The sequence below is a fragment of the Sminthopsis crassicaudata genome, chromosome 4, assembly GCF_048593235.1.
Source record: "Sminthopsis crassicaudata isolate SCR6 chromosome 4, ASM4859323v1, whole genome shotgun sequence".
NCBI lineage: Eukaryota > Metazoa > Chordata > Mammalia > Dasyuromorphia > Dasyuridae > Sminthopsis > Sminthopsis crassicaudata.
The window spans coordinates 350,465,520-350,490,560 of record NC_133620.1 but is presented as its reverse complement, the minus strand read 5'-3'; the positions used below and the strand labels follow the sequence as shown (position 1 = coordinate 350,490,560).

Sequence of the window (25,041 nt, the reverse complement as noted above, 5' to 3'; positions counted from 1 at the left end):
TGAACTGGCAGAGAAACCTGGGAAGGGAAACCTGAACTCATGCAAAGTGGAGTGAGCACATCCAGGAGAAAACTGTACACAGTAATGATAAACTGTGAAAGATTTAGTTTAGTCTCAGCATTGCAACTATTTAAGATAATTCCAAAGGATCCATGATGGAAAAATGCCATTTGCCTCCAGAGAGAGAATTGATCAACTCTGAGTGCATATTGAAGTATATTTCTTAAGTTTTATTTTCATTGTTTTCTTCATGTTTTCATTTGCAACATGGTTAATATGGAAATATCATATATATATGGACCTCATATATATAATCTATATCAAAGTGCTTTTCTTCTTAAGGATGGGAGAGGGGCATGAGGGAAGAAGAGAATTTGGAAATCAAAAGTTTTTTAAATGATTGTTAAACCTGTTTAAAATTGTAAAATTGTTATCTTTTCAAGGGAAGAAGGAAGGGAAGGGAAAGGGGGGAAATTTGGAGCTCAACAATTTTTTTAATGGTAAATATTGTCTTTACATGTAATGGGAAAAGTAAAATACTACTAAAATAATTTTAATATGTATGTGTACATGTGTTTTGTATGTACATATACAGGTGTGTATATATATACACACACATACACATATATCTTAGTACTTAGAAAATAAAATCTAATCATTCCACTTTCGCCTTCCATTTTTATCATAGCCTTTCTTCTAATAGAAGTGTAATCATTACTTTCCCAAAGTTTGTTAATTATTTAAATTACCAAGAAAAAAACCCCAAAATTAAAAAAATGATTGTTATTGTATTGTTTTTTGTAAGTAATTAGGAAATGTTGAATGAAATAAAAATAATTTTAAAAAAACAACTCATGTGAGATATGTCAATTTAAGGCTTGCAAAGCAAATTTTTCACAATAACCTTATGAGTTAAGTGGTATTAAGTATTTTTCCATAGAAAACTGGGGCTCTGAGAAGTTAACTAAGTGCCTTGACTTTAATTACAAGTCTACTAGATGAAATTTGAATCTAGGTGTGCTGGAGCTAGCTATAAATGGCTCTGAAAAGCTAATTATTAAAATTTCAGTGAGTATTATACCTCAGAAATTGCCTTACACACAAAAAAATGAAAGCATTGTACCAGGTGGTGTGTGGTTCCAAGTCTATGGTCAATATATCTAGAGGCAGCTGGTAGCCCTGGGATTGGAGTCAGGAAATAATGGGTTCAAATCCAACTTCAAATATTTTCTGGACAACTTAACTTCTATCTGCCTCAGTTTCTGCAACTATGCAAGAAAGAAAATAATAACATCTGCCTTCCAGGATTGTGGTGAGGATTAAAAAAGAAAATATTCATAAAACACTCCTTTCCACAGCATCATTAGAACCCAGCACACAGTAAATGCTTAATAAATGTTTATTTCTCCCTTTATCCCCTAATGTCTCCAGATCCAACACTATCCACTACAGCATACTGTCTTCTTATTCTAACAACAAAATGTTCAAGTAGGAATAAAGACAGAGGAAATCATAGTAGTAAAAAAACAAAAACAAAACTGAGTGTAAAATGTTTCTGGGAGAGAATTTGGAGGAGGACAAAATGGGTAGGAATGGAGTGTTGTGGAGTAGTACGAGCAGAGCAATTGGAAGAGAGCACACAGAGAGAGGGGATCTTGGAGAAAGAAAAGGGAAAGGAATTTTCTTTTTTATTATTATTATTATAACTTTTTATTGACAGAACAAATGTATGGGTAATGTTTTACAACATTACCCCTTGCACCCATTTCTGTTCTGACTTTTCCCTTCCCTCCCTCCACCCCCTCTTCCCTAGATGGCAGGAAGTTTTATACATGTTAAATATGTCATAGTATATGCTAAATACAGTATATGCATGCAGAACCGAACAGTTCTCTTGTTGCACAGGAAGAATTGGATTCAGAAAGTAAAAATAACCTGGGAAGAAAAACAAAAATGCAAGCAGTTCACACTCATTTCCCAGTGTTCCTTCTCTGGGTGTAGCTGATTCTGTCCATCATTGATCAATTGGAATTGGATTAGCTCTTCTCTATGTTGAAGAAATCCACTTCCATCAGCATACATCCTCGTACAGTATCATTGTTGAAGTGTATAATGATCTCCTGGTTGTGCTCATTTCACTCAGCATCAGTTCATGAAAGTCGGAAAGGAATTTTCAGTAAGACAGTTGAATAAGAAGCTCTATTGAATCCAGCTTTCCTGATGATGAAGTGTTATAAACAATAGGAACAGCTAGGTGGCACCATATTGCACAGACCACCAGACCTGGAGTCAGGAAGACAATTTCCTGAGTGCCAGTTGTGCGATCCTTGGCAAGTTACTTTTTGCCACAGTTTCCTCATCTGTAAAATGAGTGGAGCAGGAAATGGCAAACCATTCTACTCTTTTTGTCAAGAAAATCCCAAATGGGATCAAGAAGATTTGGACGTGACTGAAATAACTCAAAAACAGACAACTACGTAGAGAAAAAGAAGCAGCTTTAGTTAGGAAGTGGACACTAAGGAGAAAAAAGACAATAAAAGGTCTGATGAAATGAAGATGCAAAGGAGAACTCAACATGATGAAGAAATACTAGGGGGGCCCAACATAAGGAGATTAAGAGAAACTGTCCATTGGGGGCGGGGGTGAAGAATGCTTACATCAAATATCTCTAATAAAAATCTATGACATCCAAACTACATAATAGAGACATAGTCAAAGGCTATAAAAAGTTCTTTAAAAATAAGCAAATCCAGCAAACTGTCAACTACCACATAAAAGAAATCTCCAAATCACTAGTGATAAGAGAAAGAAAAAAAAGAGAAAAGAAAACAACTCAGCATTTATCCATGCCCATCAGGTTGGCAAAGACAATAAATGAGAGCAACTGTCAGTATTATAGGGGTTATGAGGAAAGAGGCACACTAAGAAATGGCCCAAGCATTCTGAAAAACAACTTGGAATTATGCAAGTCATAAAAACCTTAAAAAAAACAAACCCCAAAAACCTATTTGATTTTTTTTCAATTAATAAACATCAATTTAAAAATTATCTAACATTTACATGGTATTTTAAGGTATATTATATGCTTTACAAATGTTTCCCCCCTCCCCCAGGCTGGGGGTTAAATGACTTGCCCAGGGACACACAGCTAGGAAGAGTTCAGTGTCTGAGACCACATTTGAACTCGGATCCTCCTGAATTCAGGGCTGGTGCTCTATCCACTGCACCACCTAGCTGCCTCTGCTTTATAAATGTTATTTTATTTATAACCACTCTAGGAGATAGGTGCCATTATGATCCCTATTTGACCCATGACCAGAACTGAGGCAGACAGCAATTAAATACCTAGGTCAGGGCTACACAGTTAAATATCTGAGGCCACATTTGAATTTTAGGTCTTTCTGACTCCAGGGACAAACCTCTGCCTGCCTTTATCTAGCTGCATTTATTTTTTCTCTCACTTTTTGCCTTTTCCTCATCTGTAAAATGAGCTAGAGAAGGAAATGGCGAACCATTCTGGTTTCTTTGCCAAGAAACCTCAAATGGTTACAAAGATCTGGATGGGGCTGAAACTCAACAACAACAGACAACTGGATGGAGAAAAGGAAGCAAATTTCACTAGACATCCAGACCAAAAATTGAAGCCCATCTTCCAATTGAAAAAAGAAAGAAGAAAAAAAACCTTTGTAACAAATATGCATCGTCAAGCAAAACAAATTCCTGACTGGCCAGTCCAAAAATGTAATTTACATAGCCTTTGGCACAGAGGTAAATGATGGGAGGAAAAAAAGGTCTCTTGTTGTTCCAAATCACTACTGATCAGAGAAATGCAAATTAAGACCACTCTGAGATACCACTACACACCTGTCAGATTGGCTAAGATGACAGGAACAAATAACGATGAATGTTGGAGGGGCTGTGGGAAAACTGGGACACTGATACATTGCTGGTGGAGTTGCGAAAGAATCCAGCCATTCTGGAGAGCAATTTGGAACTATGCCCAAAAAGTTATCAAACTGTGCATACCCTTTGACCCAGCAGCGCTTTACTGGGATTATATCCCAAAGAAATACTAAAGAGCGGAAAGAGACATATATGTGCCAAAATGTTTGTGGCAGCTCTTTTTGTTGTAGCTAGAAACTGGAAGATGAATGGATGCCCATCAGTTGGAGAATGGTTGGGTAAATTGTGGTATATGAAGGTTATGGAATATTATTGCTCTGTAAGAAATGACCAGCAGGAGGAATACAGAAAGGCTTGGAGAGACTTAAATCAACTGATGCTGATTGAAATGAGCAGAACCAGAAGATCACTGTACACTTCAACAACAATACTGTATGAGGATGTATGCTGATGGAAGTGGAAATCTTCAACATAAAGAAAAACCAACTCACTTCCAGTTGATCAATGATGGACAGAGGTAGCTACACCCAGAGAAGGAACACTGGGAAGTGAATGTAAATTGTTAGCACTAATATCTGTCTGCCCAGGTTACATGTACCTTTGGAATCTAAAGTTTATTGTACAACAAGAAAATGGTATTTACACACATGTATTGTACCTAGACTATATTGTAACACATGTAAAATGTATAGGATTGCCTGTCATCGGGGAGAGGGAATAGAGGGAGGGGGGGTAATTTGGAAAAATGAATACAAGGGATAATATTATAAAAAATATATATATAATAAAAAATTAAAAAAAAAAGGTCTCTTGTATGACAAAATAGTCATAGCAATTCTCTTTGTGATAGGAAAACACTAGAAACAAGGTAGATTCTTATAGACTAAAGGACAGCAGAAAAAAAAATAGTATTGTGTGAATGTAATGGAGTTTTTTTAATACCAGCAAGGAATAAGTATTTGAAAAATGTGGAAGATGAATCAATAAACAAATATTTATTAAGTAATCAAAGACTACGCTAAGGGTTAGAAAACAAAGAAAAAACAAAACAATCCCTGCCTTCAAGAACCTTACATTCTAATGGCAAGAGATAACATCTAAAAAATGTATAAACAAGTGAGTATCTGAGAAAGAATAAATACCTAAGATATGTCAGAATAGATGGAAGTTAATCTTAGTGGGGAAGGCAGGAACAGTTTGGAAAGACTGGAAAATACCTAATAAAGATGCTGGTATTCAAGCAAAATGGAGGAAGCCAGAGATTCTATGTCAGGTGAAGGGGGTTGCATGGGAGGGAGCTAGTAATGATGCGGAGATGGGAGACAGTGTCATGTGTAAGGAATAGCAAATAAGAGAGCATGATAGGACCATGAAGGAGAGAGGAGAGAGGGAAGAAATATGGAATAAGATTGTAAAAGAAGGAAGGAAACAGGTTATAAAGAGTTATAGTAATTTTTTAATTCACAAAAGTTTAATGGGATATACAGATAAGCAAGACAACTTTGAAGCTGTGTTGAATGTATTATAAATTTACAAAAAAAAAAAGCTGCATATAATAAATTTGCGGCTTCACCTATAGTCCATTTTTGTTTTTTATGTGTGGAAATGTTTATATTTTTTAATGTTTTCCAAATTCAAATGAACAAAAAATAAAAATATTAAATAAAAATTCTTAGTGCTTAACCAAAAAAAATCAGTATATAATAAGTAGCAACTCAACACCACATTTATACCAATGGTTGATATATAACTACTTTAAAAAAAAGATTCAATATGAATGACATATACAAGATTAGATTTCCTAAATTACTGACAGTATTCAATAGTAGACTTTTATATTTATATTTATCATATGAATGCAACAAATTGATTATGTTAGAGGGAAATGTTGATGGAGATGAAAACAAACACAAAAATGAAAAACAATCTAAATAGGATTTTATGTACTTTTTTTTTTCTGTGGCAATTGGGGTTAAGTGACTTGCACAGGATCACAAGCTAGGAAGTATTAAGTGTCTGACAGTAGATTTGAACCCAAGGTCCTCCTGACTTCAGGGCTGGTTCTCTATTACTGTGCCACCTAGCTGCCCCTAAATAGGATTTTAAAGATATCACACTACGAACCTTCAGTGAACCAAACACAAGAAGATACTTCTATAAATATGTATGAAACTTATAAACTCAAAAGGAAAGTAAAATATAAGAAAAAACAGGAAAATATAAACTATATTTTAAAGAATTTTAAATGCTAAACAGAGGAATTTATGTTTGATCCTAGATTTGGAGAAAATACTGGATTTTATTGGGAGGGAAGGTGACAGGGTTAGATTTTCATTTTAGTAAAACTCACTTTGACATTTTTGTGGCTTGGAGTAGGAAGAGTTTTGAGGCAGGGAGACCAATTAGAAGGAAGTTAGGAAGCAGCTAGGTGATAAAGTGAATAGAACACCAATCCTGGAGTCTGGAAAACCTGAATTCCAATCCAGCCTCAGACATTTACTAGCTGTGTGGTGCTGGGCAAGTCATTTAACCCCAATTGCCGCCAAAAAAAAAAAAAATTTATATATATATATATATATATATATATATATATATATATATATATATATATATATATATATATATATATATATATATATATATGTATATATGTTATAGTAGCCCTGATGGTAAATAGAAGAACCTGAATTAGTGTGATGCTTATATGGGTGAAGAAAAGGGAAAGCTGTTAGAGATGCTATGGAGAACAATAAAAGATATGTCCACTCATTGGACAAGTGGGATAAATGAGAATTAAGAGTTGGAGATGAAACCAGGCAAATGCAAATCACTATTGATCAGAGAAATGCAAATTAAGACAACTCTGAGGTATCATTACACACCTGTCAGATTGGCTAAGATGACAGGAACAAATAACGATGAATGTTGGAGGGGCTGTGGGAAAACTGGGACACTGATGCATTGTTGGTGGAGTTGTGAAAGAATCCAACCATTCTGGAGAGCAATCTGGAATTATGCCCAAAAAGTTATCAAAATGTGCATACCCTTTGACCCAGCCATACTACTACTGGGCTTATACCCCAAGGAACTACTAGAGAAGGGAAAGGGTCCTGTATGTGCCAAAATGTTTGTGGCAGCCCTTTTCATAGTGGCTAGAAGCTGGAAGATGAATGGATGTCCATCAGTTGGAGAATGGTTGGGTAAACTATGGTATATGAATGTTATGGAATATTATTGTTCTATAAGAAATGACCAACAGGAGAAATATAGAGAGGCTTGGAGAGACTTACATCAACTGATGCTGAGTGAAACGAGCAGAACCAGAAGATCATTATACACTTCAACAATGATACTGTACGAGGATGTATGCTGATGGAAGTGGATTTCTTCAACATAGAGAAGAGCTAATCCAATTCCAATTGATTAATGATGGAAAGAACCAGCTACATCCAGAAAAGGAACAATGGGAAATGAATGTAAACTGTTATTTTTACCTTCTGAATCCAATTCTTCCTGTGCAACAAAAAATTCGGTTCTACACACATATATTGTACCTAAATTATACTGTAATATATTTAACATATATAAGACTGCTTGCCATCTGGGGGAGGGGTTTGGGGGAGGAAGGGAAAAAATCTGAATAGAAGTAAGTGCAAGGGATAATGTTATAAAAAAATTACCCATGCATATGTATTGTCAAAAAATGTTATAATTATAAAATAAAATAAAAATAAATTTAAAAAAAAAAAAAAAAAAAAAAAGAAACCAGGCAAATGTCACTGCCTGGAAAGATGATGACTCCCTTGATAGTCAACAAAGAAGTTGGGAAAAGGGGTATAAAGGGAAATATAATTAGTTCTATTTTGGATGTATTGTGTTTGCAATGTCTAAGGATATCCCATTGGAAATGTCCAGTAAATAGATGGTGATGGAAATAGGGTTACAGATCTGATAATTATCAGTATGGTCAACATAATTGGATTTATAAGTGGTAAGGTCATCAAGCCAGAGAATATGGAGAAAGGAAAGAAGAAAGCCATGAAGATCCTGACAGGAGAAAGTCTTAAGGAGGAGAAAGTCATTAACCGTGTATGGTACTGCTGGGAGTTGAAGAAGTATGATGATTGAGAAAGAGCCATTAGATTTGGCAATTAAGATTTTTCTGGGAACTCTAGAGAACATAATTTCAATTGAACAATGTTGCCAGGAAATATATTGCAGAGACTTTTTATTTGCTTTAATATTTTTATTTTTCCTAATTATATGCAAAAACAATTTTAACATTCTTTTTTTTTTTTTTTTTTTTTGCTGAGGCAACAACTGGGGTAATGACTTGCCCAGGGTCACACAGCTGGAAGTGTTAAATGTCTGAGGCCAGATTTGAACTCAGGTCCTCCGGACTTCAGGGCTGGTACAATCATTTAAAAAATATTTCCATATCAGTCATGTTGTGAAAGAAAAATTAGAACAAAAGGGGAAAGCCACAAGAAAGAAAAAACAAACAAAAAGATGAAAATTTCACTCTGCATTCATTCTCTATAGTTCTTTTTTTGGATGTGGATGGCATTTTCCATCCCAAGTTTTTTGGAATTGTCTTAGATTATTGTATTGTTGAGAAGAGCTAAGTCTATAATAGTTGATCATCACATACATAGTCTTGCCGGAAAATGTACAAAATATGGTTCTGCTCATTTCACTCAGCATTAGTTCATGTAAATCTTTTCCAGGTTTTCAGCCTGCTCATCGTTTCTTATAGCACAATAATATTCCATTATATTCATATACCATAGCTTATTCAGCCATTCACCAATTGATGAGCATCTCTTCAATTTCTAATTCCTTACCAACACACACACACACACACACACACACACACACACACACACACACACACAAAGTTGCTATAAACATTTAATTAAAAAAAATTTATACCTGGGGACACATGAAGGAAGAATTACAGGACTATAGCTAATGGAGATGGTAAGATCTAGTGTTTTAAGGATGGGACACAAGGGTGTTCATAGATAGCAAGAAAGGAACTAACTTGGTTGACAAGAAGGCAGGCTACTTCTTTATCGATGACTATTATGAAGGAGACAGTGAGAGATGAAATTAGAGGGATGTGAGATGAAAAGGAACAGAGAAGAAGGAGCTCTAGACAAATTGCCTAATTGTTTTCATTGACATAAGCAAAAGATGAGAGGGTGAGAGTAAAAATACCATTTAGAGCTCAGGAAGCGAAAGGAAGCAGTGAAGGAATAAGCATTTATGGAGAGCTTGTTATGTGCCAGGAACTGTTCATATTTATAAGCATTAGATCACTAGATTCTCACAATATCCTGAGATAGGTGCTATTATTATCCACATCTTATAGTTGAAGAAGCTGAGGCAGACATAGGTAAAGTGACTTGCTCAGTATAGTAAATATTCTAAGGTTGAATTTTAACTCAGGTCTTCCTAACTTCAGACCTAACATTCCATCCACTGATCCTTCTAGCTGGATTTTGGAACAATTGCTATCGTGAATGTGATAGAGAATTGATTGTGAAAGAATAAAAAGATTGCCTTGCTACAGTGAGGACCCATTGAAATTATATAATACAAATGTGTAATGGACCCAGTCAGCATGATTACTTGACTTCTTCCAGCTCCATTTTTCATGAATAGAATAAAAGAAGCAGAAGGTGGGAATAATTCTTGGCTAGGATTTGGTAAGGAATAATCTTCAATAGATAAAGAGCTTAGGGATTTGAGAATAGAGAATGGTATAAAATAAAGCTGGTTCAGCAAATGGCCAAAATTTGAAGAGAGAAAAGTAGTTAGAACAGCAATCAGGATAAATGGTTTGATAATGTGCTGAGGGATGGAGGGGAGGTCACAATGAGACTAAAGACTGTGTTAGGAGTAGTAAAATATATTGAGAAGGGATAAATAAAAATATGTGAGTAATTTTAAAATATATAAGGTTATTAGCAGATAAGGGAATTTCAGAGTTCTTGAACATAGAAATGGAAACACTCTTGAATCAGGTCAAGACTGAGGATATGAACATTTCAATAGGTAGTTGAGGTAGAAAAGAGGAGTACTTCATGGAGATTTAGTAGATTAACAAACTAGAAATTTGGGGGTATTTGAGAGAATATCAACATGCATATTGAAGTCCAAGTATGAAAGAAGAACAGCTAGTGGGTCGTGTGATTGCCTTGGAATCAGGATAATCTGAATTCAAATCCAATCTCAGATGCTTACCAGCTGTGTGATCCTGAACAAGTCATTCAACTCTACCTCAGATTTCTCATCTGTAAAATGAGTTGAAGAATGAAAAATCACTCCAACATCTCTGACAAGAAAATCCCAAAATAGGGTCACAGAGAATTGGACACAACTGAAACTCAACAGTAGCAACAAAATTATGGCACCAAGAATTAGAATGGAAAGGGGAATATAAGTCAGACACTGAACTCACTGAGAGAAGAAGAAAAATGACCTGGGAACTGGTAGGTAACAACCACCAGGATTTGAGTTCTGTATAAATTTGGATATTGTGAAGTTTTAGAGTGGTAAAGAGAGAGTCTGGAAATGTCAGTCTCCTGAATTTCCATGTCCTAGTCTATCTTTCCATCTCAATTATATATAGGGATGGTCAAACACTTGAATAAAGAACAAGGAATATTCTTTCTCTCCTATGAGGTCCTGTGAGTCAGAGGGTATGAGAAACTACATAAGGAGGACTAGAAAGGATAGCCAAAAATGGTGCATCATCTGAATTGAGTGAGGTGTCAATGAGTCCTAAAAGATGGAAGGAGGAGTTGTTTGGAAAAAAAAAAAAAGGAAGGAAGGAAATTTGTTAATCTGTAGTGAGAACTTCAAAAGACACAATGGAAAAGGCAGGCAGATTTGGAATAGTGGGGGAGGTGCATATTGTAGGAGGGGAAAGGATAGGTGTGAATTTGAGATGGAACAGAATGAATCAAAGACAAAAGATAAGATATGTGGAAGAACACGTAATAAAACATCAAAAAAAAAGCTAGCAATTGAAAAACAAAGCTGAGAAAGAAATAATCTAAGAATAATTGACTCAGAAAATATAACAACAAAAAAGAGACACCTGATAAGCACATTTCAGGAGGCAATAAAAAAAAATTGCTTGCAAGTACTAAAACTAGAGGACAAAGTGTGGATCAATAGAATCCACAGGTCAAATGGCTGAACAAACTGTTATATAAATGTTCTGAAATATTATTGTTCTGTAAGAAACAGTGAAAGGAAGGATTTCAGAGAATCCTGGGTAGTATGAACTGATATTGAGTGAAGTGAGCAGAACCAAGAGGTCAGTTTATAAGAGGGCAATAACATTGTAAAGAAAAATGACTTTGAAAAACTTAAGAATGCCATCAAAGCAATGATCAGCCATGTCTCAGAGAAACCTGTATGAAGCACATTACACATCTCCTAGAAGGTCATGGACTTTAGGTACAGAAAGAGACATGAATTTTTTTATTAATTTTTATAATTATAACATTTTTTGACAATACATATGCATAGGTAATTTTTTTTACAACATTTTCCCTTGTACTCCCTTCTGTTCTGAATTTTTCCCCTCCTTCCCTCCACCCCCTCTCTTGGATGGCAGGCATTCCCATACATATTAAATATCTTATAGTATATCGTAGGTACAATATATGTGTGCAGAACCAAATTTTGTTGTTGTTATTGCAAAGGAAGAATTGTATTCGGAAGGTAAAAATAATCTGGGAAGAGAAACAAAAAAAAAATGCTCACAGTTTATACTCATTTCCCAGTGTTCCTTTTCTGGGTGTAGCTGATTCTGTCCATCACTGATCAATTGGAATTGGATTAGCTCTTCTCTATGTTGAAGATATCCACTTCCATCAGAATACATCCTCATACAGTATCATTGTTGAAGTGTATAATGATCTTCTGGTTCTGCTCGTTTCACTCAGCATCAGTTGATGTAAGTCTCTCCAAGCCTCTCTGTATTCATCCTGTTGGTCCTTTCTTACAGAAAAATAATATTCCATAACCTTCATATACCATAATTTACCCAACCATTCTCCAATTGATGGACATCCATTCATTTTCCAGTTTCTAGCCACTACTAAAAGGGCTGCCACAAACATTTGGGAATATACAGGTCCCTTTCCCTTCTTTAGTATTTCTTTGGGATATAAGCCCAGTAGTAGCACTGCTGGGTCAAAGGGTATGCACATTTTGGCAACTTTTTGGGCATAATTCCAGATTGCTCTCCAGAAAGGTTGGATTCTTTCACAACTTCACCAACAATGCATCAGTGTCCCAGTTTTCCCACAGCCCCTCCAACATTCATCATTATTTATTCCTGTCATCTTAGCCAATCTGACAGGTGTGTAGTGGTATCTCAGAGTTGAAGAGACATGAATTTTTGACATGGACATTGTGTAGATTCATATCATTTGACTATTACCAAAAGAAAAAAAAATCCACAAGTCAAGACAAAAAAAAAAAATACAATTCAAGAAATGTAGTCATCAGGGAAGCTAAATGGTGCAGTGGATAGAGCACCAACCTTGAAGTCAGGAGGCCCTGAATTCAAATCTGCTCTGAGACACTTAACACTTCCTAGCTGTGTGACCCTGGGCAAGTCACTTAACCTCGATAGGAAGGAGAAAAGGAAGGAAATTAATCCTATAGAAAAAAGAATTGATGATTTTCAAGCATTCATATTGAGAAGACCAAGGCTGGAGTAAGATTTTAAGATATAAACAAAAGAAACTTAAGAAAGGTAAACAAGTTTGAACAGCTAATAGTGCTTAGATCCTAAAAATTAGAGCAAAAACAATTGTTCCTTCGGGAGCCTCATCTTGTCTAAGACTCATTGAAGGAAAAAGAGAGCCAAGCTCTGGGCTTGTTTGGGCAAAGGTATCCTAGAGAAAAAAGGAGGAGGAGAATTTGACATTTCTTATTTTCAATGGAGATGATAGGTAAAGATCATTAAAACACAAGGGGTAGAGTGAGAAAATTCATGAATTTAACCATTATTTTTTTAAAAAGGTTTGAAAAAATTTATTATCAGTAAAGTTTTAATACTTTAAAAGTAGAATACTTTAAAAGAAGGTACCTGTAAAACAGAGGAAGGTGGCAGAACGTATAAGAAAAACCCAACCATCTACTCTCTATATAAGAAACACACTCAAAGCCAAAAGTTAAAATGAGACCTTAGAATAGCACATCTTGTCCGTAAGCTAGAGTAGCCATGCCATGGATACCACATCCATAGAAGGTCCTTTTGTCAGTTCTAGACTATCATATTTCCTCCAGGATCCAAAGCAGCAGCCTTTTGGAGTATCACTTTGGCTTATCACCATGTTGTTGTTTTTTCCTCCATCAGAGAGGAGTAGATTAGTCCCTCACTTACCACCCCTGCCCCCAATCTCTTTAGAGAATTCTCAGACAGTGAGAAGCCATTCTGTGGCAGGGCGACAGTGGAGATGACTGAGCAATGACAAGGCAGGACATGGCTGTACCAGACTAGCAAATCTTTTCCTCCTATTTGCCTCAGGAATTTGAGCTACATTTCTTAGCCATTTGAAGTACCTATTTCATTCTTTGAATGAATTTGAATCCCCAGCACCTAATGCAGTGCCTGGCTTACTATAAGGGTTTTAAAAATGTTTGTTGATTAACTGGGGCTTCATTTGGCTACTGACAAGTGAGACTTGGCCAACAGCATACCAGGTAGGCGAGTAATAACTGATACTAAAGAACTGGGACTGTTGGATGCTCCCTTGCTGGGCACAGCAGTCAAAGACTGAGAAAAATCTAGCAGCCTTTTGGAAATAAGGACAAAGAAATCTCAAGTATAGCGTTCTTATCCTTTTTCATGTGTGTCATTGACTTTTTTGGCAATCTGGGGAAATCTATGGACTTTTCAGAATAAAGTGTGTAAATAATTGAAGGAAATGCTAACTTTCTGTAAAAGGTTGGTAGGTAAAAGTAAAGATGTAGTTCTCTTCCAAATGAAGTTTTCAGATTCCATGAAATCCATTGGATACTATTAAAAACCCACGCTATCAGTGGCCTGGAGCTTCCAGCCTATCAACTACTAGAATGTTGCCCTTCTCTGTGGGATCACAGGGAAACAGGAGGGTGGATCAGACCGGGAGGCAAAGCAATCCAACCTAAGCCAAGTCCCATCCAAATTGAGAGCTGCTGGTAAGAAGTTAGGGGATTCCTCCAAATTCCAAAGACTTCCTGTGCTTCAAGTCAAGTCAACAAGCTCTATTAAGAGTCTGCTGTGTACTGAACACTTCTCTTTGCTTTCCCATGCTCATAATTGCTGCCCCATGAGAAATCTTAGACTCATCCCTAAAAGTAGTTCATGACCTTCAGGAACAGGTGTAAGACTGTTCCCTGGGAACCCCAAACAAGTAGGAAGGTAATCAGGAAGAGGTTTGAAGAGGTTTGGAGTGAAACTCGTGACAATTTCTTTTTTTTACCTTACTATTTAATAAATATGTGGTTACTGGAAAGTTTCTTTCCTGTGAGTCATGAATGTAAAGAGTTGAAACTGAGCTAGGCACTTTCCCAGACGAGAGGGGGATGGGAACACTAAAACTAGAAACTGTCATTCCTCGGAACACAAGGTTTTTCAAGGGACAATGTTGAAAAATTATATACATATGTTTTACATATACACTACATATGTTTTGTAAATAAAAAGCTTTAATATTTTTAAAAGAGTGCCATCCTATATACATATAGAACCCAGGTCAAGTTCTTTGAATGAAAAAAAAAATTTATTAAGCACTTACTACATACCAGACACTCTGGTAATAAAAATACAAAAAAGCAAGCTGGTTTCTGCTCTCAAGGAGCTTATATTCTAATAAGTAAAGGCACATATACCGGAGAGTGGTGATAAGGGAAGTCAGAGGGACAGTAAATGGAGTCATAGGGCAATTAACTGCTATGTTCATTTTAGGAATGGTAGTGTTGATTTGAATTACTGTTCTCCCAGCAAGAGGTGGAAAGGAGTGAGAAGTAGGAGATGCAGACAGTGGCAAGTCATGAAAATAGCCCAGAACTAGTAACATAGTAGGCTTGGTGGGGCTACATATAATTTCTACTGCCTCAAACTAGGGTGCATATGCTTCTCCCTTTCTAGTCCCCTTTTAAGAATTATCTTTTAAGAATTATTAGACTTAAATGAACTAATGCTGGGTGAAGTGAGCAGGACCAAAACACTATATATAGGGCAACATTATATGATGATCAGCTACAATATGCTTAGGTCTTCTCAGCAATACAATGATCCAAGAAATTCCAAAAATGTGGAAAATGTTATCCACATCCAGAAAAAATAATTTATGGGAGTCTGAATGCAGATCAAAGCACACTATTTTCACTTTTTTTCATGGTTTTTTTTTCCTTTTGTTCTATTTCTTCTTTCATAGCATGATAAACATGGAAACATGTTTTACATGATCATACATGTATAACCTATGTCATATTGCTTGCCATCTTGGGGAAGGGAAAAGGGAGAGAGTGAGAAAAATTTGGAACGCAAAATCTTTCAAAAATGCATGCTGATGTATTGGTCAACCAGCCATCTGGGGGGAAGGGGTGGGGGAAGGAGGGGAAACGTTGAAACAAAGGGTTTTGCAATTGTCAATGCTGGAAAATTACCTATGCATAAATTTTTTTTGTAAAAATTAATGTAATTAATTAATTTGAAAAATGCATGCTGAAAACTGTCTTTACATGTAATTTAAAAAACCAAAATACTATTAATTTTTAAAATTATCTTTCATCATGTAAGTTCTTTGAGGGCAGATACTGTCTTTATTGCTTGTATTTATATTCCCAGTATGCAGTGACTGGCATGTAGTAGAAGAGATGTAATAAAAGCTCATTCCATGTATACGCACACATATGCACACCATCTCATTTGACCATTACAGGAGCCCTATAAGATAATGAATAAGAAATTAAAATTTCATATTAGAATTGTAAGCTCACTCAAATCTAACAGGCCTGAGCTTCTAAATTATGGGAATTTGACCATTCCATGAACTCTATATGTCCTTGACAATAGATACCAGGAACTAGCCATTCCTGGGAATGTCTATGCTTAGGGCGGTTGGCTTCCTCCCTGATTGATAAGGAAATACGTCAAGGTATAGACAATATAGAATGGGTCAAAACACCAGATGATCATGTATTTTTATAGATGTCAAGATAATATATGGAGTAAGTCAAAATACTAGAAGGTCACGTATTTCTACACATGTATACGTGCCAGACTTCTTGGCTGAAAGCCCTCTTTGTTTAAGAGAGGTATATAAGATTGAGAATCTTACATCTTCACTGAGTCTCATTCGTGGGGAGGACGCTTCGCCCGGAAAAATCTTTGCACAATTCAAGTTGATTGAGGCTGAAACAGGACTCCCAGCCATTTGAGTTTTTGAGGTTCCCTTGAATTGGTGATGTATTCTCTTCCTCTATCTGCTATAATTGTCATGTTGTCAATTGTTCTTATTTCTATTTGTTTTGTTGTGTAAATCTAAATTGTACTTTGTCTTGTTTGATTAAAACTTTTTACTTTTACTTTTTTAATTGAGCTTGAGAGCGTCATTTATAGGAGCGAATCAGAACTTTTCTTTAATATCATAATACATAAATGTACAACTGTGTACGGAACTGCCAGTGAGAACTATGCAATGCAAATATCCATCTGTTCAGGACCACAAAGAGTTAAAGTGAATTACCCAAAGTCCCACAGCCAGAATGTGTCAGAAGCAGTGCATGGATTCAGGTCTTCTTGACCCCAAGGGCTCTTTATTTACTAGCAAGAGCACCTGTCTCTTCCACATTCATAATTTACTCTATGAAGACAGCCATAGTTATTACTAGCAAATGGTACAGATTAGTAAACTCAGGCTCAAAGATGTTAAATAATTTGCCCATAATTACACATCTAATAAGAGTTAAAGGTGGAAACTTGGTAGGTGTTGGGCTGTTTGCTCATGCAGAAAGAAAGGAACTTTTAATACATGGAAGAAGGGACCACTGGATGGCTGGCTAGGGCAATGTCCCGCCTCCTGGTGGGCAAAACTATCAATTACATCGCTTTATAGGTTAAAGATAAAATGACACATCTTTTCTGAAGGCTTAGAGAAAGGAAGGAAGGAACCTGAAGTGGGCTTGCTATAGTTACTGCAACTGTTACCTCAACTGTTACCTGGGATACCCATAGGGCTGGGCTAGAGCTGAAAATTGTTAAATTTTCAGTGTAAGCACTTTTTATACCTTATAAAACAGTAAAGTACAAATAAAAGATTGGTGTAATAGGGTTTTTTTTAATTGCCTAGATTTAAGAAAATGATGAAGAAAATGTTAATAACTCTGATGAAACTGAAAGTATGTAGTACTTTTTTCATAAAAATGGTTGTTAAACATTTATCAGTACCCTGAACCCCATACCCACAAACTATACTAAGCTTACACTACTATTATAGTACAAATAACCCCAATTATGTTCTCAGGCAAGAATAGAGATATAAGCAAAGAAAATACATTTTTCTTGAAGGCACTATAGATAAATAAAATGAAATTAATATCAAATATGTATGTATCAAATGGTATAGCAGTAGCTCAGTACTTTAAAGAAGGGCAGCCATGTGGTAGATAAAGCATTGAGCCTGGAATCAGGAATACCTGAATTCAAATTTGGCCTCAGACAGAGATTGGGCAAGTCACGTAACCCGGTTTGCCTCAGTTTCTCATCTGTAAAATGAGCTGGAGAAGAAAATGGCAAACCACTCCAATATCTTCGCCAAGAAAATTTCAAATGGGATCACAAAGCATTGGACACAAATAAAAATGACAAACTGATAACACTTTAAAGAAAAGTTAACTAAATTTTTAACCTTTGATAGGAAGATATGGGGCAGCTAGGTGGCACAGTGGATAGAGCCTTGAATTCAGGAGGACCAGAGTTCAAATCTGGTCTCAGACACTTAACACTTCCTAGCTGTGTGACCCTGGGCAAGTCACTTAACCCCAGCCTCAAAAAAATAAAATAAAATAAAATAAAAAATAGGAAGATATTATAGGTGATTTCAAATCAAGACAAAATCTAACAGGAAGATAAGAAAAAATAAGGATTTGAAGAACATATTTTAAAAACAAAACATAGTCATTAAATGTCTTTGAAGATTATTGAATGGCTCTTTTAAGGAATACACCAATTTGTATGCATTGTGGCACCTTTACAGAAACTGATCACATGCTAGGATAAAAAGAATTCTTCAATAAATGTATAAAGGAAGAAATAGTCAATGCATTCTTTATAGATCATAACATAGTAACTCTAATTAAAAAAGAATATGAGCAAAGGAAATAAGCCTAAAGATAAATTTAAAATAATATTATATTAAATAATTATAGACCAAAGAATAATCATAGAAACAATAATTATATTAGAGAAAATTATTACAATTGAACAATACATTAAAATTTGTGGGATCTGTCAGATTGGTTAAGATGACAGGAACAAATAATGATAAATGGTGGAGGGAATGTGGGAAAACTGGAACACTGATGCATTGTTGGTGGAGCTGTGAAAGAATATGGCCATTATGGAGAGCAATTTGGAACTATGCCAAAAAAGTTATCAAACTGTGCATACCCTTTGATCCAGCAGTGCTGTTATTGGGCTTATATCCCAAAGAAATACTAAAGAGGGGAAAGGGACCTGTTTGTGCCAAAATATTTGTGGCAGCCCTTTTCATAGTGGCTAGAAACTGGAAGATGAATGGATGTCCATCAATTGGAGAATGGTTGGGTAAATTATGGTATATGAAGGCTATGGAATATTATTGCTCTGTAAGAAATGACCAGCAGAATGAATTCAGAAAGGTTTGGAGAGACTTACACGAACTGATGCTAAGTGAAATGAGCAAAACCAGAAGATCGCTGCACACTTCAATGTTGTATGAGGATGTATTCTGATGGAAGTGGAAATCTTCAACATAAAGAAGATCCAACTCACTTCCAGCTGATCAATGATGGATAGAAATAACTACACCCAGAGAAGGAACACTGGGAAGTGAATGTAAATTGTTAGCACTACTGTCTATCTACCCAGGTTACTTATACCTTCGGAATCTAATACTTAACGTGCAACAAGAAAATGGTATTTACACACATATATTGTATCTAGGTTATACTGTAACACATGTAAAATGTATGGGATTACCTGTCATCTAGGGGAGGGAGTAGAGGAAGGGAGGGGATAATTTGGAAAAATGAATACAAGGGATAATGTTATAAAAAAATTACTCATGCATATATACTATCAAAAAATTATAATTATAAAATTTAAAAAATTAAAATTAAAAATAAAAAAATTTTTTAAATTGTGGGATAAAGTTTAAGTAGTTCTCAGAGTAAAATGTCAATTTCTGGGTATTTATATAAACAAAAGATAGAAAGACAAGATAATGAATTACCAAGGAGATGTTATATACAATTAGGCAGAATAACAAAAATAACTCATTTAGAATAATAAAAGATCAGGAATATCAAGAGACATAATGAAAATAAGTAGGAAGGAGGAGGATCTGGCACTCCCAAACTTCAAAATACACTACAAAGCAGTAATTATCAACATCATCTGTCCCTAGATAAGAAATTAAAAGGTAGATGAGTAAAACAGATTAAAGAAGAGAAGAATCAGAAGAAATAAAAGCACACAGAAGTCAATTGTTCCATAAATCGTAAAGCACAAACTATGGGAGAAGATATTCTTTCATTGACAAAATTTGTTAGAGAAAATAGATAAGTAGTCTAAATATATTTTTAAATCATCTCATTAAAAAAGGAGAATGCGACATTTTATCATTTACAATTATAAATAGGAAAATAATCTCTAACCAAATAAATAGAAAGATCAAGGAAGACAAAACAGAAAATCTCAATTATATAAAATGAGTAATTTACACAAATAAAATCAATGCAGCTAGAATCATAAGAAAATATATGGACTAGAAACAACCTTACATTGAATACTTATTTTTTAAATATTTGTAGAAAATTGATATAATTTTGTGATATTAAGAACCATTCTCCAATAGACAAGTTGTCAAAGGACATAGAAACATATTATTAGGATGAAGACATTTTTAATAGACATCTAAAAAAATTCTAAATAATTTAAATCATCATGAATCAGAAAATACATAATTAAATTCCTGAGGTAGCAGAGATACTAAAAGACACATTAATTCACTACTGGTAGAGTTTGTAAATTAATTCAATCATATGAAAAAATGATTTAGAATTACACAAGCAATGTTACTAAATTGTTTATATCCTTTGACCCAGAGATTCTACTGCTGGGACTATATCCCAAAGAGGTTATTGACAACAAGAAAAGATACATTTGTATTTTTAAAAATGTTCATGGAAGCATTATTTGTGACTATGAAAACCCAGAAACAATAAATGTGCAACAACAACTGAACAGCTGACATAAATGTGGCTTGGGAATGTAATGGGATAATACTGGGCCATAAGGAATGATGATCAATCAATCAATAAACATTTATCAAGCACCTACTATGTGCCAGACCTGGAGTTTGGAGTATCTGAGTTCAAATATGATTTCAGATATTGATTAGCTGTGTGACTCTGGGCAAGTCATTTGTCAATCCCTAAGACACATTAGCTAGAGACTCTGGACAGATCTCATTGATCTAAGCAGCTCTCTAAGACTATAAATTTCTTTTTTTTTTTTTTCTTCAACAGTATTTTATTTTTCCAATCACATGTGAAGGTAGTTTATAACAATCATTTTTCTCCCTTCATCCTTTATCTCTCCACCTCCCCCAAATCAGTAATCAGATATAGATTAAACATATGCAAACTTTTAAAACATATTTCCACATTTGTAAGTATGAAATTTCAAAAGAAGGTATAGATCTGGATTGGTAAAGGGAATTTCCTCATCTAGGAGTTTTCTTTAGTCAATTAAGTCACAGGTTTGGTCCTTATCTCTACAAAGACTCAAGAGAACTCTATTCTTTGTAGTTAGAACAAAGCTGTAAAATTAAATGAAATATATGTCCTCAGTGCTAATGACTAATTCCTTGGGGAGGGGTTGTCTTACTGAAACAAAATATAGCAATAGATTTAATATGTTTAAAATAAAAGAGTAGAAAACAGAAGAGTAGCATAAACGAAGATAGGTTAATGTCAACTTTTTTAATAGAAGAAAGTAGTTTCTTCACAACTATAGAATCAGAAGCAAGTTCAACTTAAATTCTTGGGGAAATTCTCGAATCTATTATGGTTTCTGAGTTCTTGGAAAAGGAAGCAATGATTACTGGTAATAATGTTAATAGCTAACATTTATTATAATGCTTACTATGTGGAGGCACTGTGCTATAAGCACTTTACGATTATTATCTCATTTGATCCTCAAAACAACCCTGGGAAGGTAGGTACTGTTATTATGAAGAGCCAGCATGAGTTCATCAAAGCAGGCCACACCCAAATAACTTCACTCAAGGCAATTCATTTACATTTTTTGTACCAGGTTGGTAGATTGGTTGAATGCCTTAGATAGAGCATCAATGCAATTAAAGTTTTTCACACTATCCTAGCCAACAAAATTAAAAGAAGACTAGATAAAAAGAAGAGATTCTCTTTTTTGCTAGTATTTTTATCTCCAGAGCTTAATGCTGCACCTGGTATCTCACAAGAGCTTGATAAATGCTTATTGACTTAGATAACAGAACAGTTCAGTGGACTTGGAATAGGATAAATGACCAGATGGGAACAGAATAAACATGTATTAAGCCCTGTTATGTGTCCGGCACTTTACTAAATACATTACAAATAGTAGGTGGCCAAAGTAGATAGAGAGCTAGGCCTAGAGTCAGAAAAACTCATCTTCCTGAGTTCAAATCCAACTTCAGATACCTACTAGCTGTGTGATTCTGTGCAAGTCACTTAACCCTGTTTACCTCAGTTTCCTCATCTGTAAAATAAGTTGGAGAAGGAAATGGCAAACCACTCCAGTATCTTTGCCAAGAAAATTCCAAATGCAATCACAAAGAGTCAGATACAAGTGAAATGATTGAACAACAATAAAATTACAAATATTATTTCATTTGATCCTCACAACAATCTAAGAGTAGATTTTTCCTATTTTACAATGGGAAAAGCCCAGGGTCAAGTGGCTTGTCCAAGGTCACAAAGATAGTGTCTGAGCCTGTATTTGACCCCAAGTCTTCCTGACTCTAGCAACAGAGCTCTTTCTACTTCCATATCTATCTAGGTGCCTCAAAGGATGGCTAGAAGTCCACCTACAGAGAGATAGAATGCCCAATCATCTTATCTTTGGGTCTGGGCTGTTTAACATTTTTAATTCCTGAGCTGAATGAAGGCATAGATGGTATAATTATTAAACTTATAGATAAAGCTGAATACATAGTATGATGGATAATAAAGTCAAAACCCAGAAAGATTTTTCATATTGGCAAGGTACAATGGGGAGGCCTTATCTGATAAAAATAAAATCAAGCAGGAATAAATGTAAAATCCTATATTTGAGAGTTGTTTTGTTTTAAACCAAATACCCAAGTGTAGTAGGCATTGAACTCTATGGAGCAGATTTGAGTCTATAGGAGCTGTCCCATGGAGGGTATATTTGTGTTCCTATTTTCAGGGATAAATGTGGCTTACTGTGAACTGATGAGGTGAACCCTGAGTGGTTCCTGAATCACCTATCCCACAGAAGTTGATGAGAGGAGGCTAAAACAGAATTTTAGGAACTAAAGCTGATAGAATGGCCAATGGTCCATTCAGTAGACCTCAAAAAGGGACTCTGTTCTCTGGATCTTTCTTCCTTAATTCTCTGAGTAACATCATGAAACTGGGACTTCCTATGAAGGATGGCTTGGGTAGGGGAAGCACAGTGACTGCTCCCATGTGATAGCTAGAAACTAGGCCTTTCTTGCTTTGTGATTCCTTCCCCTAACATAGTAATCTTCAGATGGACATGTCCAGCCTTGGAGATAACTCTGTGAGTTCTCAAGATTGGGTATAGTTTTCCTCAAATAGTTCTTACTACACTATAGAACATGACAAACACATTCACTACATTGTTCCTTAAAGAAGATGACTACCAAAAGGAAGATGAGTCCAAGTTCAGATCTTGTTTGTCAGAAAACATGGATCTGAAGGGAATTGTTCCACCAGTGCAGAACCAGCATAAAATATATATTTGACAGTACTACAAAATGCATCATGTCTTAATGTTTTAAGTATCAACCTCTCAGAAAAGTAGATAATAATTTTGCTACTGTGCTACTTGTTTCAGTTTTTTTTTTCCTGTCAATTCCTACTTTCAGACATTTTGTTTATTAAGCATAGCTCTGTGTAGAGAAAATAAATAGCTGTCCTATACAAGTTTTACAGTGTACATCAAGTACCTTTCCAGTACTCCCTTTGGGAGCAGAACCAAACCCTAAGCTTCAAGTTATTTTTTCCTAAAGGGTACAAAGAGTCAAAGAGTGATTTAAAAAGAGCCCAAACCCTTTTTTGGGAAGTCAGGCTCACCTAGATTTGAACTTTATACACATGCATAAAGCAAAGTAGAGACCTTACTAGGGGAGAAAGGGTACACCATACTAAACATATACATAAATATAGGATTGAAAGATAAACCTAGAGGGTTAGTACAGAAAAAATCTTGGGGTTTTCATGAAAAGCAAGTTCAATGAATGAACAGTATGGAACCTCTTTAGACATCAGTCTCCTCATTTAAATAATCTACATTTCACTTGGAATTTATCAACATTATATAAAAAGCTGGTCTACATGTATTTTTTTTCTAGACTGTGTTCCATTTTTTCCAATACTATTCCAATAAAGAAACCTTTCAGTCATCCAGGTTTACAACTTGAAATCATTCTTGACTCTTCTTCCTAGCATACAATTAATCACCAAGTTCTGTCAGTCTTATCTCTACAACATCTTTTGTATATGTCCCTTTCTCTCTACTCACAGGGCTATGACCCCAGCTCAGGACTGAATCAATTCTCACCTAGTAGTGCATTAGCCTACTTATTGGTCTCAGCTTCCACTCCTTTCCCTCTCTAATACTTCCACAAGAGCTACCCAAATAATCTTTTGTGCTTTTGTTCTTCCTAAAACAAAAACTTCACTGTTCAAGAATAATCAGTGGCTCCCTGTTACCTTCAGCATAAAATACAAATTCTTCAGCTAGGCATTTAAGGACCTTTCTGATATAACTCTAGCCTACCCTTCCAGAACATAAATACCCTTCAAAATTCTATGACCTAGCCAAACTGGCCCACTTACTTTTCTTCAAACTCAAGAATTTATCTCCCACCTCTGTTACTTTGTACAGGTTGTACCTGGTGCAAATGTATAGAATGTCAGGAATTTAGTCTCTCCTTGGCCTCTCAGAAAATCTCTAGCTTCTCTCAAGGTGCAGCTCACATGCCATCTGCTATAGGCAACCTTTCCCGATTTCCCTAATCGTTAATATCTCTCCCTCCTCCTCAAATGATTATATTTATTTATTTATCTGTTGGCTTTTTATTCCTATCAAATGATTGTAAACCAGGGAGCAAAAGCTGTTTTTTTAACTTAGTCTTTGTACATTTGGTACCTATTAAACACATTGTAGGTACTTAATAAATGTTTGCTCCACTGGGTTAGATGACTAACCACCTCTCCATCCATGGTCCTAAGACATGATGGTTAATAATTGTTGATGTAATGTTGAAGTATGTTACTAGAAATAAAATGTGCAGAACAAGGACGTTAATACAGTTCCAAGATAATCAGTACATAGTACGGGTCAGGTTGGAAACATAGTGACAAGTTAGAATGCATAAGGGGTCTGGAGGGTAAACCTTAGATTAGAAGGATTAGTTGAAGGAATTAGAGTTTAAGACTAGATCTGTCATTTCAGTGGTATGTGTGGGAAACTCCCTAGTGAGGAAAATGAGAAAAACCCCTCACCAATACAGATTAGCATCTTTTCTGCCAGGACAGACTCCAGGAGAATTTCTGGGAACACTAAGTGGTGAACTGACTTGC

The 25,041-nt window shown here is 35.4% G+C and overlaps 1 protein-coding gene across 4 annotated transcripts in view; it reads right to left on the bottom strand.

The window, feature by feature from the left end:
* GRB7 (growth factor receptor bound protein 7) overlaps positions 1-25,041 on the bottom strand; it is a 40,166-nt gene that overhangs the window by 9,036 nt on the left and 6,089 nt on the right. The window contains exon 1 of one of the 4 annotated variants that reach the window (XM_074261394.1): positions 11,686-11,820. The exons of the other annotated variants lie outside the window; for them this stretch is intronic. Within the exon in view, the coding sequence (XP_074117495.1) occupies positions 11,686-11,812 (127 nt within the window). The 5' untranslated portion in view covers positions 11,813-11,820. Of the gene's footprint in view, positions 1-11,685; positions 11,821-25,041 lie in introns of those variants that run through there. 4 annotated transcript variants of the gene reach the window in all.